The sequence below is a fragment of the Bolinopsis microptera genome, chromosome 12 (assembly GCF_026151205.1).
Source record: "Bolinopsis microptera isolate Bmic1 chromosome 12, MBARI_Bmic_1.0, whole genome shotgun sequence".
NCBI classification, from domain to species: domain Eukaryota; kingdom Metazoa; phylum Ctenophora; class Tentaculata; order Lobata; family Bolinopsidae; genus Bolinopsis; species Bolinopsis microptera.
This window is the reverse complement of record NC_087083.1, coordinates 13840486-13857307: the sequence shown is the minus strand read 5'-3', so window position 1 is coordinate 13857307 and position 16822 is coordinate 13840486. Positions and strand designations below refer to the sequence as shown.

General features: G+C 38.1%; 1 protein-coding gene across 1 annotated transcript; it reads right to left on the bottom strand.

Moving 5' to 3' along the window:
* Positions 1–781: 781 nt before the first annotated feature.
* LOC134823935 (uncharacterized protein DDB_G0271670-like) lies at positions 782–10901 on the bottom strand. The gene is made up of 6 exons (XM_063835532.1): positions 10535–10901; positions 10041–10142; positions 8672–8798; positions 4345–4442; positions 1452–1739; positions 782–1059 (listed from the first exon to the last, which is right to left on the bottom strand). The coding sequence occupies exons 1-6, from the start codon at positions 10899–10901 to the stop codon at positions 782–784; spliced, it is 1260 nt and encodes a 419-aa protein (XP_063691602.1).
* Positions 10902–16822: the final 5921 nt, after the last annotated feature.

Sequence of the window (16822 nt, the reverse complement as noted above, 5' to 3'; positions counted from 1 at the left end):
AAACAATTCATAAAATATAATGCCCATTTGGTGTATGACTTTTTGTCCTGACTGCTAGTTTGGTTTAAGAAGGACAGGTAACTAACGGGGCAAGGAATGTGCGTGCCTGGAAGCTTTTGCACACACCGAAACGCTAGTTCAGTTAAGGTTTTAGAGACAAGGCTCAGATTAGGACTAGGGGGTTCATTAGGGGTTCTGTTTATAATTGTTACTATAGGTTGCAGTCTTGTTGTGACAAAAAGTCTACACTAAAACATGATTTAGTTTATATTTAGGATATAAAATGCAGCTTCAAGGTGGATATTGGAGAGCTGGAATATGAACAAATTTGAATATAAAATCATTGACTTTAAAACTTAAACAGCAAACTAAAAAAACAGCTCAATTTGAAATAACCTCAGAACTGTAACATGTATATAGGTACCATCAATTCCATAATTCATAAACTAACTGAAGATTATCAACAAAACAATATTTACAATAATAAGAAGATTTAAACTAAGTAGAAACTACTCTATCTGATATATTCAATAAGATAATAAAGTAACAGCTTATTATCTTGGTACACTTAATGTGTGCAATAATTAGCTTTTAATATCAGAGTACTGGACACGAGAGTAGGAACCATTGAGTACGATACAGAGCGTTCGTAATGATAAGTTAACATGGCGTTAATTTTGGCCCACTTTGTAGTTTGTAGCCTGTTATACATAAACTGTGAGTAATTGCCTGGTAAACAGTGCTTTAGAACCATCAAATACACAACCGTGTCCAATATAAACTAACAGAGTAAGTAGCCTAGAGTTGAACTTGTTGTGCTGGGTAAGGTACCTGAGCTTGAACTTGTTGTGCTGGATAAGGTACCTGAGCTTGAACCGGTTGTGCTGGATAAGGTACCTGAGCTTGAACCGGTTGTGCTGGATAAGGTACCTGAGCTTGAACCGGTTGTGCCGGGTAAGGTACCTGAGCTTGAACCGGTTGTGCTGGATAAGGTGCCTGAGCTTGAACCGGTTGTGCTGGGTAAACTTGGTTTGGTTGAGCAGGAACTTGTGGTTGAAACTGTACCATTCTTGGGTTAACAGAGCTACGGCTGCAACACTCACATAACTTGGCTCTTACCGCGGCAAATATGAGAGATGCGATCAGTAGAGCAACAACCACTGGGACAACTGTAAAACCAGCAATTGCCATAGATGTTTCACGTTCCCAGTAGGGATATTTATCATCATAAACATAATAATCGGACATCCTGCGTATGTAAGCTACATTTCCTTTCACTTTTCCAAGTCCGGTGTCACCAACAATGCACGATATGCGACCATAATCAAATGCACATATATGGTCAACATATACAAAGGACTCTGTGATTCCCTTATGCGGAGAGTGCCGATTCTCCGAATAGTTGAAACATCGCAAAAAATCCTGAGAATTCAACTCCGCCAAGGGCACACCAGAACCACTCTCACAGTAGAAAGTCGGGTCGTAACACGTGTCGTTTTCAAAGGGATTAACATACCACTGTAGCTCCCCACTGGTTACAACACACTGCAACAACATCTTATCTTTCAGCCCTTTCGTGTAAAACTTCTCAAAGTACTCTACTTTTCTGTTCTGTTGGATGCTTGTGTCGTTTACATTGTAAAGGGTTATGTTTTGCAGTGAACTGCCACCTCTGTTGTAGTAGCCGTCCTCGTCTACTGTGTGATGTGAAAAGTTACATGTGTATTTCCCAAAGTCAGCTGCAACCACACTTTTGATTGTTAGGGATGATGCATAACAAGCCATTTCTCTGCTAGCATAGTCATTTTTGTCGCCTGAGTTTATGTCAACGATGGGGCCGAATCCTTTTATTAAATCTGTTGTCCATTCAAAGTTTTCACAGTAGTCGTACGTGATGATGGACTTTGTATCATATTTCCAATTTTCTGTATCAATCTTTTCACCATCTTTCAACCACATGTGGAAACAGCCATTCATCCAGGATGGGTCACATTGACGAAAAGTATATGCGCTACTGTCCCCCTCCGATTCAGATTTTGACCTCTCAATTATTTTAGTACATCTCAACTGAACATCTTGACCCAGGTGTTCGACCGGAACTCTCTGTAAAGCTGTGTGGGCAAAATAGTCTGTAGCGGGGTAGGTACTAGGTTTCCAGTAACCATTAACTACATACAGTGTAACTAGTATTATCTGGAAGAACAAGCGCACCAACATCTACTTTCCTAGTCACATCCGTTCCTAAAATATAGGTTACATTATCATGACCCACCAAATGAATGAATGGTTACATTATGATTAGCTCATACTGTTTGGTTACATTATAACAACTAGCAGGAACCCGTATAACCCTAAAATGGTGTCAAGACTGAAGAGACTAAAATAATTATGACCTATTTAATTCGCGTTTTTGACACCACTTGGGGATCCAAATTTTGGGCTCTAAAACTCCTATTTCTTGGCCTATTTTTTATTTTTTATGCTGATTTGGAGGCCATTAAAACATTTGACCCAGTCAAAAAAGTTTCAGTTCTATATCTTTTACGGTTTTGTGGAAATTCGCGTTAAAGTTGATGCCGTTGTGTCAGTAAAATGGTACGGAACCCCCATATATATCGTCTCGCTTTATATAATATAGTAAGATATATATCATGGTTTGGAAAGGACATCTAATTGTCAGCTTAATATTTCAATAAATGCTTCGATCATCATTTTAAACAGGCTACTGCAGCTGAGGAGTATCTTAACATTATATTATATATTCTAATGCTCCGAGCAACTTTATGGAAGGGGGTTGTTTAAAACATATTAGTGATACGAAATGTTCTTATTGAATATTTTAAAGTGAATCTTGTTTACTAGCACTATACTAGGTAGGGGAGAGTAACTGGGTTTTTGGCTCATAACACGGCCATTTTTTGTCCAAACTGGATGTAAATTCGTGTATGAGTTCAGGGGACTAAAAAAGGCTTATCTTGGAAATCTAAACGAAGAATATAGCTAGACTAATTCTTGAATTATGTGTATTATATAAAAGTATGTATATGAAAATGTAGGTTTTTTCCGATTTGAGGGCAGGGATATATACTTTAATGTACTTGGATATGGAGAGGTAAATGCTAGTTTAAAATATTACTAAGTTAATTATGAATGCTATGATTAAGCATGCCCAATTATTTGGGTATGTTAATTGATGATCATGAAGAAACGAAAACGACGTATCTCGAGGCGACCTGCCTGTGAATCGACTAGTTTAGGCTTTTTACGGCCATCACAAGGGATCCACGTCAATAAATATATTTAATTGTAGTTAACTATAATAGTAACTGCACTTGGACAATTACAAGGATTTTGATCATAATATTAATTAACAGTAAAACGCAAATTTATCAGCAAGAATGAAAATGAGAACTTCTATTTTATCAATATAATGTGTACAATACCACTGAAAAAATGAACAAATTTGAATATAAGATCATTGACTTTAAAACTAAAACAGCAAACTAAAAAACAGCTCAATTTGAAATAACCTCGAACTGTAACATGTATATTTTGCTTTCGGATTTCTGTACCATCATTTTCTCGAGCATCCCCCAATATTAGGGATCTTATATCTAGGTATATATCAGTACATATTTGTACATATTAGTTCATATTACTATTAGTACAATATATTAGTACATATTACTAGTACAGATTATTATTACATATTAGTACATATAATTTATAACATATAACTGGTACATATCAAATTTTTTTCCCGTTACAGTTCCTACTTAACTACGTTTATAAATTTTATAGACCAATGCTAAAATTTAAACTGATTGAAATAAACAACATGAAGAATCTTTAAATTACAGAACTTAATATTTAACATCTGAAATTTACATCAAAAGAGTACTTGAAGCTAATAATTTATCTAATATTTAAAGGTTTTAACCAATTGAACACTCAATTATGACAGTAGAAAATCTGAAGTCGTAGCAGAACAAATTCAATTCCATAATTTCTAAACTAGCTGAAGATTATCAACAAAACAATATTTACAATAATAAGAAGATTTAAACTAAGTAGAAACTACTCTATCTGATATATTCAATAAGATAATAAAGTAACAGCTTATTATCTTGTTACACTTAATGGGGGCAAATAATTAGCTTTTAATATCAGAGTACTGGACACGAGAGTAGAAACCATTGAGTACGGTACAGAGCGTTCGTAATGATAAGTTAACATTGCGTTAATTTTGCCCAATTTGTAGCCTGTTATACATAAACTGTGAGTCGCCTGGTGAACAGTGCTTTACACCCATCAAATATACAACCGTGTCCATTATAAACTAACAGAGTAAGGAGTCTAGAGTTGAACTTGTTGTGCTGGGTAAGGTACCTGAGCTTGAACTTGTTGTGCTGGGTAAGGCACCTGAGCTTGAACTTGTTGTGCTGGATAAACTTGGTTTGGTTGAGCAGGGTAAGGAACTTGTGGCTGAAACTGTACCATTCTTGGGTTAACAGAGTTACGGCTGCAACACTCACATAACTTGGCTCTTACCGCGGCAAATATGAGAGATGCGATCAGTAGAGCAACAACCACTGGGACAACTGTAAAACCAGCAACTGCCATAGATGATTCACGTTCCCAGCTATACCGATAATAATCATCAAAATAATAATCGGACTTCTCACGTATGTAAGCTACATTTCCTTTCACTTTTCCAAGTCCGGTGCCACCAACAATGCACGATATTCGACCATAATCCAATGCACATATACGGTCAACATATACAAAGGACTCTGTGATTCCCTTATGTGGAGAGTGCCGATTCTCCGAATAGTTGAAACATCGCCAAAAATCCTGAGAATTCAACTCCGCCAAGGGCACACCAGATCCAGACTCACAGTAAATACCAGAACACGTGTCGTTTTCAAAGGGATTAACATACCACTGTAGCTCCCCACCGGTAACAACACACTGCAACAACATCTTATCTTTCAGCCCTTTCGTGTAAAACTTCTCAAAGTACTCTATTTTTGTGTTCTGTTTGATGCTTGTGTCGTTTACATTGTAAAGGGTTATGTTTTGCAGTGAACTGCCTCCATTGTTGTAGTAGTCATCCTCGTCTACTGTATGATGTGAAAAGTTACATGTGTATTTCCCGAAGTCAGCTGCTACCACACTTTTGATGGTTAGGGATGATGCGTAACAAGCCATTTCTCTGTTAGCATAGTAATTTTTGGCACCTGAGTTTATGTCAACTATGGGGCCAAATCCTTTTATTAAATCTGTTGTCCATTCAAAGTTTTCACAGTAGTCGTAGGTGATGATGGACTTTGTATCATATTTCCAATTTGTTGTATCAATTTTTTCACCATCTTTCGACCACATGTGGAAACAGCCGTCACTCCAGGATGGGTCACATTGACCGGAAGTCTCATCATAGTCAGATTGTGACCTCTCAAATATTTTAGTACATCTCAACTGAACATCTTGACCCAGGTGTTCGACCGGAACTCTCTGTAAAGCTGTGTGGGCCAGATAGGGGGAATCTGGGGGTCCTGGAGTAGGGTCACTAGGTTGCCAGGAACCACTAATTTTTTTACTTTTTACATACAGTGTAACTAGTATTATCTGGAAGAACAAGCGCACCAACATCTACTTCCTAAAGTATATATATGGTTACATTATGACCCACCAGATGAATGAATGGTTACATTATGATTAGTTCATACTGTTTGGTTACATAAAAATATATATCATGGTTTGGAAAGGACTTAATATTTCAATAAATGCTTCGATCATCATTTTAAACAGAATATTACATCTGAGGAGTATCTTAACATTATCTATACAATATTTTAAATTTGACGAAATTTCCCCGGCAACGGGCACATAGAAGAAAATACACCGAAAATCGACCTCAAAATGACCCTCTGGTGAAGCCAAACCCAGCTCGCAAATGGAGTTGAAACCTCGCCATTTTTAGCAGGGTTGTAGAAAAAGGATAGGAATAGGCTATAGCATTCTTAGAATTTTGATTTAGGCTTTAGATTTTTTATAATTAACGTCGGAAGTGAGGTTAAATAATCGTTAGAATAATGGCGTTATTTTAAGGTTTACTGCGCTGTTGCGTAGCAACGATAAAAATGCACGTGCGCGAGCAAGAACATCTTAACTACGCGCGTTGTTATGCTGTATGCTACGTCATAACTTCAAAACTAGCTCACATTTACGCTCACGCTATGACTTATATTCATAACTTTGGTTGTGATTGGTATTTTTTGATGCGGTAAAAAGTATCGTTTTGGGAATCCGAATACTAACAACGCTGTCGCCATTGTTAAATAAATTCCATTATGTCTACTGTATAACAGAGCTGTATCATGAAGAGAAATTAAAACATAACTGATTTTTAAAATTTCCTCGAACAAAGCTTTCGACTAGCGGGTTTCTAGTATTATATATTCTAATGCTCCAAGCAACTAAATGGAAGGGGGATGTTTAAAACATATTAGTGTTACGAACAGTGGCGTAACGTAGCCTGTTGGCGCCCCCCCCCCCCCCCCCCCCCCCCCCCCCTCTGCTGAAAAAGCGCCCCCTCCCCTTTTGGTGCCCCTCCCTAAAATTGAACAAATTAGGTGATTTCAGAGGATACGCCGGTAAAATCTCTAAAAAAGTGTGTATCTAGAGCAAAACGCGCAGTTTTGCTAGTACTTTAGTTAAGTTTTCGAAATTGCCCCACATTCAAATGACGATTTGGCGCCCACCTAAGATCTCTAAAAAAGTGTGTATCTAGAGCAAAACGCGCAGTTTTGCTAGTACTTTAGTTAAGTTTTCGAAATTGTCCCACATTCAAACGACGATTTGGCGCCCACCTAAGACGTCCCCCCCCCCACCCCCCCCCCCCCCCAGCGGGGTCAGCGGGGCCCTTCGTGGCTAGTGACCGCAAACTTTGGAGGGAGATGATACATCACAAACGGGAGTTCATTGGTGCAGGCCACTCGAATGATTGAGGAGACCTAATCAAGTACAAGTAAGTAAGTATACTAGGTAGGGGAGAGTAACTGGGTTTTTGGCTCATAACACAGGCATTTTTTGTCCAAACTGTATGTAAATTCGTGTATGAGTTCAGGGGACTAAAAAAAGGATGATCTTGGAAATCTAAACGAAGAATATAGCTCGACTAATTCTTAAATTATGTACATATTATATAAAAGTATGTATACATGTATATTATGTATTAAAATGTAGGGTTTTTTTCTGATTTGAGGGCAGGGAAATACTTTAATGTACTTTGATATGGAAAGGTTGATGCTGGTTTAAAATATTACTAAGTTAATTATGAATGCTATGATTAAGCATGCTCAATTATTTGGATATGTTAAGGGGGCAGGGGGGGGGTCTTCATGGAAATTTTCTCAAAATCGACTTTTTAGTTGTTTCTGATAGAGGGGAGTGATATCTATCAGATGCTTTTAATCCGATAGAAAAATATTGTTCCTAGCCGAAATTATTGCCGGTAAAAGGTCAGCGCTTGTGTGTAATTGTATTGCGCGAGCGATTTTTGATCGTGTGCCCTGAAAATCGAGTCTAAAAATCTATCTCCTCCTACATTTTTTGAGCAATCACCCTCAAACTTTCAGTATATGTTCTAAGGATCATTTAGAAGAGATTGTCCAGGCAAAATTTTGAGATAGGCCTTTAAACATTTTTTATTCGATTTTAAAAATCTTAGACCTGGTTTTTTGACGATTTTTCGAGGTCCAAGATTTTTAAAATTGAATAAAAAATGTTTAAAGGCCTATCTCAAAATTTTGCCTGGACAATCTCTTCTAAATGATCCTTAGAACATATTCTGAAAGTTTGAGGTTGATTGCTCAAAAAATGTAAGAGAAGATAGATTTTTAGACTCGATTTTCAGGGCACGCGATCAAAAATCGCTCGCGCAATACAATTACACATAAGCGCTGACCTTTTACCGGCGATAATTTCGGCTAGGAACAATATTTTTCTATTGGATTAAAAGCATCTGATAGATATCACTCCCCTCTATCAGAAACAACTAAAAAGTCGATTTTGAGAAAATTTCCATGAAGACCCCCCCCCCCTGCCCCCTTAATTGATCATCATCATGAAGACACGAAAACGATGTAGCTCGAGGCTACCTGCCTGTGAATCGACTAGTTTAGGCTTTTTACGGCCATCCACAGGGGTGTGTGTAAGAACCCCCGGATCTGACGTTATCCAAGACCGGACCTTACCCAGATAGTTCTTCCCTGGATCAGCGTACATCGGTCGTCATGGTAACATCGGTTGCCATGGTTACAGAAACCCGACCTGACGGCCTTACCAGCCGGGAGCTGAAGTGTCGATAATTAGGACGGGCACTGCGAACTCGCCAAGGGTTCACCGCCAATTGGGTGTTAAGAGGACGACCCATACCACAATGGTAATTGGTCTGATAACGAACCAAGCGCGGCAAGCCTCGGTAACAATCCCAGAAGAGCCGCCGAGACTGTCGCTCTCAAGCCACCTGTGAACCACGAGTCACGTCGCATCACTTCTCTTGGACCGATCCAGAGTACGTTACGTTTTTCTACTCGTGACTTAAGATGGAAGTATCCGGAAGGACTTCACCACCTTGATGAACTCTGCCGATCTCTCTGGACCTCACCCTCGAGCGGCTGATGATGATACACCACTGTCGCAGTACTTCCCGGAGTAGCCACCACGTTGAACCTTGTCGGATTCTACGCCTCTAAGCTTCACCAGAGATCTAACGACCACCGGAGTGAGTACTCCTAGAAGGCTTTAGGATTAGAACTTAAGTTAAATTATTATGACGATATTACGATTATATATATCCATTGCTTGGTATAATTACCTTGATGTCAGAAGCTATATTCTGGCCCCCTAAATAGGCGTACCTTACTGGTGTTATTATATAAATCAGTGACAACAAGGGTCACCAGCCAGGAGCAATCCTGTGCTGCAAATTGTCATTGAAATTACGTTAAAATAACAACACTACTAATACGGAATGATGCCGTGTCTCTCGGAGGCTTTCGAGTGCCACTAAATTAGTGGAACGTTACGAACCCGAGACCCTGGTGGAACCTGAAGGAGGACATGATGCAGGTAAGTATTGACCCGCTTGCCCGGGCTATCCAGGTTTGATCATGTTTGGGAGCTATAGGAAAGCTTCTATGGAGCCTTAAAATAAACTCTCCGCCCTAGGTTGATTGACATATTATTCCAGGCCACCTTTTGTAGTTCACAGCCAGTTTAACGACGGCTGGGCTCTTACAGTGTGTCACGTCAATAAATGTATTTAATTGTAGTTTACTATAGTTACTGTACTTGGACAATTACAAGGATTTTTCTCATAATATTTAAACAGTAAAACGCAAATTTATCAGCAAGAATGAAAATGAGAACTTCTATTTTATCAATATAATGCAAATACAATACCACTGAAAATATGAACAAATTTGAATATAAAATCATTGACTTTAAAACTTAAACAGCAAACTAAAAAAACAGCTCAATTTGAAATAACCTCAGAACTGTAACATGTATATACCATAACTTTTCTCGAGCATCCCCCATCATAACAGTAGAAAATCTGAAGTCGTAGCAGAACAAATTCGATTCCATAATTTCTAAACTAGCTGAAGATAATCGAAAAAATAATATTTACAATAATAAGAAGATTTAAACTAAGTAGAAACTACTCTATCTGATATATTCCATAAGATAATAAAGTAACAGCTTATTATCTTGTTACACTTAATGTGGGCAAATAATTAGCTTTTAATATCAGAGTACTGGACACGAGAGTACAAACCATTGAGTACGGTACAGAGCGTTTGTAATGATAAGTTAACATTGCGTTAATTTTGGCCCACTTTGTAGCCTGTTATACATAAACTGTGAGTCGCCTGGTAAACAGGGCTTTACAACCATCAAATACACAACCGTGTCCATTATAAATTAACAGAGTAAGGAGCCTAGAGTTGAACTTGTTGTGCTGGGTAAGGTACCTGAGCTTGAACTGGTTGTGCTGTGTAAGGTACCTGAGGTTGAACCGGTTGTGCTGGGTAAACTTGGTTTGGTTGAGCAGGGTAAGGAACTTGTGGCTGAAACTGTACCATTCTTGGATTAACAGAGTTACGGCTGCAACACTCACATAACTTGGCTCTTACCGCGGCAAATATGAGAGATGCGATCAGTAGAGCAACAACCACTGGGACAACTGTAAAACCAGCAATTGCCATAAATGTTTCACGTTCCCAGCTATACGGATAATAATTATCATAATAATAATCGGACTTCTTGCCTATGGTAGCTTCATTTCCTTTCACTTTTCCAAGTCCGGTGCCACCAACAATGCACGATATTCGACCATAATCCAAAGCACATATATGGTCAACATATACAAAGGACTCTGTGATTCCCTTGTGTGGAGAGTGCCGATCCTCCGAATAGTTGAAACATCGCCAAAAATCTTGAGAATTCAACTCCGCCAAGGGCACACCAGAACCACTCTCAGGGTAAATACCAAAAGACATGACGTTTTTGAAGGGGTTAACATACCACTGTAGCTCCCCACCGGTAACAACACACTGCAACAACATCTTATCTTTTAGCCCTTTCGTGTAAAACTTCTCAAAGTACTCTACTTTTGTGTTCTGTTTGATGCTTGTGTCGTTTACATTGTAAAGGGTTATGTTTTGCAGTGAACTGACTCCTCTGTTGTAGTAGTTGTTCTCGTCTACTGTGTGATGTGAAAAGTTACATGTGTATTTCCCAAAGTCAGCTGCAACCACACTTTTGATGGTTAGGGATGATGCATAACAAGCCATTTCTCTGCTAGCATAGTCATTTTTGTCGCCTGAGTTCATGTCAACTATGGGGCCGAATCCTTTTATTAAATCTGTTGTCCATTCAAAGTTTTCACAGTAGTCGTACGTGATGATAGACTTAGTATCATATTTCCAATTTTTTGTATCAATCTTTTCACCATCTTTCAACCACATGTGGAAACAGCCGTCCTGCCAGGATGGGCTACATTGACGGGAAGTCTCAATATAGTCAGATTGTGACCTCTCAATTATTTTAGTACATCTCAACTGAACATCTTGACCCAGGTTTTCGACCGGAACTCTCTGTAAAGCTGTGTGGCCCAGATAGTCTGAATCGGGGTATCCTGGTGTAGGTTTACTAGGTTGCCAGGAACCATTAACTACATACAGTGTAACTAGTATTATCTGGAAAAACAAGTGCGCCAACATCTACTTTCCTAGTCACATCCGTTCCTAAAGTATATGGTTACATTATGATTAGTTCATACTGTTTGGTTACATTTAAACAATATATATCATGGTTTGGAAAGGACATACAAAATGTTTTTATTGAATATTTTAAAGTGTGAATCTTGTTTTCTAGCACTATACTAGGTAGGGAGAGTAACTGGGTTTTTCGCTCATAACACGGCCATTTTTTGTCCAAAATAGATGTAAATTCGTGTATGAGTTCAGGGGACTAAAAAAGGCTTATATTGCCGGATCTTGCAAATCTAAACGGAGAATATAGCTTGACTAATTCTGGGTATATTAAAGTATATTAAAATGTAGGGTTTTTTCGATTTGAGGGCAGGGATTATACTCAAAAATTCAATGATTGAGGTTAGGTTCAACTTTTTTTTAATTTCGAGGTTTGCATTTAAAGTGATTAAGCACACTCAACTATTATATAAAAATTAGTGCACATGCCCAAATAAGGTCATAAAGGTTTTTGCTTATAACTCAGTCAATGCAATTTGTATCCAATTTTGATAAAACTTTACAACTTTGACCAAAAGATTAATATAATATCTACTTAAATTAATTGAAGCACCCAAAGTATGTTTTTTTAAATATGTTAAGGTTTCACATGTTATATCATTATTTATAACATTGCTCTTATTTAGGACAGGATGTCAAGTTTCGTTTCCACCTAGTGGTGAGTTTGTATGTTTTCGAGTACTATGTTTTAAAGTACTATTAGCCGTTTTATAAATCCCGTTTTATGATGTATTCTTGACTATTTTGACGGATGTTACTCGTCTAACTTTCTTCGAAGTAGCGCGCGCCGGTTTCTTCTCGAAATGTTATATGTAATGGCCCGACGGCAAGTGCTACGAAGTAGCGCGCGCCGGGCCAGACCATTAACAATGGTCAATGACTATTGAGCAATGAATATTGGATTATGTATTTCTAATCCTTTTTCTATTTCAGATTGTTATAACTGTCATTTGGTCGTTTTATTGCATTAAACATCACATAGCCATGTGTATACGCGTACTGAGTGACGCGCTTGTTTCACAAGTAGAATATCCTTTGCCGCCTTCCAATGTTAAGGTGATTTTGCATAATTGGGATCAAATATGGGGGTGGCTGTCCTGCGGGCACCGGTACGTAAATGGCTTGAGGTAGTTGACTGTTGACTTGCTCTAACCAGAGCCCTCTCGCTTGCAGTAGCGCGTGAAACAAGCGCGTCACGCAGTACGCGTAGACACATGGCTATGTGAAACTGTTGACGGATGTTACTCATCTAAATTTCTTCGAAGTATATGTGCCATGTTACGAAGTATGAAGTCTATAATGCGCACAGGGGTATATTCCATTGACAATGGAAAAGTACGTGGGCACCGGGCACCCAAAGTCTGGAACCTCCTCAAAAGTTTGGTCACAGGCCCTAGTTTGCTGGTCAATTGCTATCTCAAAATCAAATTTCACAACTAAAATCAAAATGAACCCCGACCCCCTGCATATAAATTTGTGATTTGGATAGTATATAGACGCGCGCCTGGTTTAAAGTTCAAATAAACGAATAAAAAATATCGGAATTTACTACAAACTTTGAATTACTGCAAATGCAAAATTTCTTTTCCAAAACTACACGGTAAATTTAACAGGCTGGTTTTTCAAATTTGAATAGCATAATTAAATGCATGCGCATTGTATCACGTCGTTGGTCGTAACCCACACAGTTGTAGGTTTACAACCTACCAGGACGCGCGCCGAGTTGGACGGTCCAATATATGGAACAGATATTTTACGAGTATCACCCGTTAACCCACACAGTCGTTTCATTTTATTGTTTCACTTTATCGTTCTCACGATACAGGGGGAGCCGCTCAGTCGTGCGCGGCGGGTCAAACAACGTATGATATGATATGACAAATACAATGTGCTGCAGGCCGGTAATTTAATGAAAAAATTACCAATGTCATGTCATAATTCGACCGTTCAATTATTTTTCCATTTGTGGATTCATTTAAATCAAAATTTAATTAATTTGCGTGTCATTTAATTTGGGATTCAATTTACCAATTTACCCTCAATGCAATATGCAATAATCCAATATAATTAAAACTAAATTTTGTAGTAGTTTTTGAAATCCATTATGCATTAATTTGATTAATTTATTTTAAATAAGTGTGATTAAATTAATAATCAAACAAAATTTTGTTTCTTAATTTTTTTTCTCTCTGTAATTCAATTAAGAAATTATAATTAATTATAATGCTTTTGGACACGAAACACAAAAGAAACACTTAACGTATTACCTGGGGAACCCAGGCTATTGTGTTCATAAACAAATAAATAGATTCGACGGATTGACAGGCGCAGGCTGAGCACCGACCAGTAACCTACCTCCGGCCCTACATATGACATAGTGATGAGGATATTGATGATTATTAGATAGTTGCTCTAACCAGAGCCCTCTCGCTTGCAGTAGCGCGTGAAACAAGCGCGTCACGCAGTACGCGTAGACACATGGCTATGTGAAACTGTTGACGGATGTTACTCATCTAAATTTCTTCGAAGTATATGTGCCATGTTACGAAGTATGAAGTCTATAATGCGCACAGGGGTATATTCCATTGACAATGGAAAAGTACGTGGGCACCGGGCACCCAAAGTCTGGAACCTCCTCAAAAGTTTGGTCACAGGCCCTAGTTTGCTGGTCAATTGCTATCTCAAAATCAAATTTCACAACTAAAATCAAAATGAACCCCGACCCCCTGCATATAAATTTGTGATTTGGATAGTATATAGACGCGCGCCTGGTTTAAAGTTCAAATAAACGAATAAAAAATATCGGAATTTACTACAAACTTTGAATTACTGCAAATGCAAAATTTCTTTTCCAAAACTACACGGTAAATTTAACAGGCTGGTTTTTCAAATTTGAATAGCATAATTAAATGCATGCGCATTGTATCACGTCGTTGGTCGTAACCCACACAGTTGTAGGTTTACAACCTACCAGGACGCGCGCCGAGTTGGACGGTCCAATATATGGAACAGATATTTTACGAGTATCACCCGTTAACCCACACAGTCGTTTCATTTTATTGTTTCACTTTATCGTTCTCACGATACAGGGGGAGCCGCTCAGTCGTGCGCGGCGGGTCAAACAACGTATGATATGATATGACAAATACAATGTGCTGCAGGCCGGTAATTTAATGAAAAAATTACCAATGTCATGTCATAATTCGACCGTTCAATTATTTTTCCATTTGTGGATTCATTTAAATCAAAATTTAATTAATTTGCGTGTCATTTAATTTGGGATTCAATTTACCAATTTACCCTCAATGCAATATGCAATAATCCAATATAATTAAAACTAAATTTTGTAGTAGTTTTTGAAATCCATTATGCATTAATTTGATTAATTTATTTTAAATAAGTGTGATTAAATTAATAATCAAACAAAATTTTGTTTCTCTGTAATTTTTTTTCTCTCTGTAATTCAATTAAGAAATTATAATTAATTATAATGCTTTTGGACACGAAACACAAAAGAAACACTTAACGTATTACCTGGGGAACCCAGGCTATTGTGTTCATAAACAAATAAATAGATTCGACGGATTGACAGGCGCAGGCTGAGCACCGACCAGTAACCTACCTCCGGCCCTACATATGACATAGTGATGAGGATATTGATGATTATTAGATAGTTGCTCTAACCAGAGCCCTCTCGCTTGCAGTAGCGCGTGAAACAAGCGCGTCACGCAGTACGCGTAGACACATGGCTATGTGAAACTGTTGACGGATGTTACTCATCTAAATTTCTTCGAAGTATATGTGCCATGTTACGAAGTATGAAGTCTATAATGCGCACAGGGGTATATTCCATTGACAATGGAAAAGTACGTGGGCACCGGGCACCCAAAGTCTGGAACCTCCTCAAAAGTTTGGTCACAGGCCCTAGTTTGCTGGTCAATTGCTATCTCAAAATCAAATTTCACAACTAAAATCAAAATGAACCCCGACCCCCTGCATATAAATTTGTGATTTGGATAGTATATAGACGCGCGCCTGGTTTAAAGTTCAAATAAACGAATAAAAAATATCGGAATTTACTACAAACTTTGAATTACTGCAAATGCAAAATTTCTTTTCCAAAACTACACGGTAAATTTAACAGGCTGGTTTTTCAAATTTGAATAGCATAATTAAATGCATGCGCATTGTATCACGTCGTTGGTCGTAACCCACACAGTCGTTTCATTTTATTGTTTCACTTTATCGTTCTCACGATACAGGGGGAGCCGCTCAGTCGTGCGCGGCGGGTCAAACAACGTATGATATGATATGACAAATACAATGTGCTGCAGGCCGGTAATTTAATGAAAAAATTACCAATGTCATGTCATAATTCGACCGTTCAATTATTTTTCCATTTGTGGATTCATTTAAATCAAAATTTAATTAATTTGCGTGTCATTTAATTTGGGATTCAATTTACCAATTTACCCTCAATGCAATATGCAATAATCCAATATAATTAAAACTAAATTTTGTAGTAGTTTTTGAAATCCATTATGCATTAATTTGATTAATTTATTTTAAATAAGTGTGATTAAATTAATAATCAAACAAAATTTTGTTTCTCTGTAATTTTTTTTCTCTCTGTAATTCAATTAAGAAATTATAATTAATTATAATGCTTTTGGACACGAAACACAAAAGAAACACTTAACGTATTACCTGGGGAACCCAGGCTATTGTGTTCATAAACAAATAAATAGATTCGACGGATTGACAGGCGCAGGCTGAGCACCGACCAGTAACCTACCTCCGGCCCTACATATGACATAGTGATGAGGATATTGATGATTATTAGATAGTTGCTCTAACCAGAGCCCTCTCGCTTGCAGTAGCGCGTGAAACAAGCGCGTCACGCAGTACGCGTAGACACATGGCTATGTGAAACTGTTGACGGATGTTACTCATCTAAATTTCTTCGAAGTATATGTGCCATGTTACGAAGTATGAAGTCTATAATGCGCACAGGGGTATATTCCATTGACAATGGAAAAGTACGTGGGCACCGGGCACCCAAAGTCTGGAACCTCCTCAAAAGTTTGGTCACAGGCCCTAGTTTGCTGGTCAATTGCTATCTCAAAATCAAATTTCACAACTAAAATCAAAATGAACCCCGACCCCCTGCATATAAATTTGTGATTTGGATAGTATATAGACGCGCGCCTGGTTTAAAGTTCAAATAAACGAATAAAAAATATCGGAATTTACTACAAACTTTGAATTACTGCAAATGCAAAATTTCTTTTCCAAAACTACACGGTAAATTTAACAGGCTGGTTTTTCAAATTTGAATAGCATAATTAAATGCATGCGCATTGTATCACGTCGTTGGTCGTAACCCACACAGTCGTTTCATTTTATTGTTTCACTTTATCGTTCTCACGATACAGGGGGAGCCGCTCAGTCGTGCGCGGCGGGTCAAACAACGTATGATA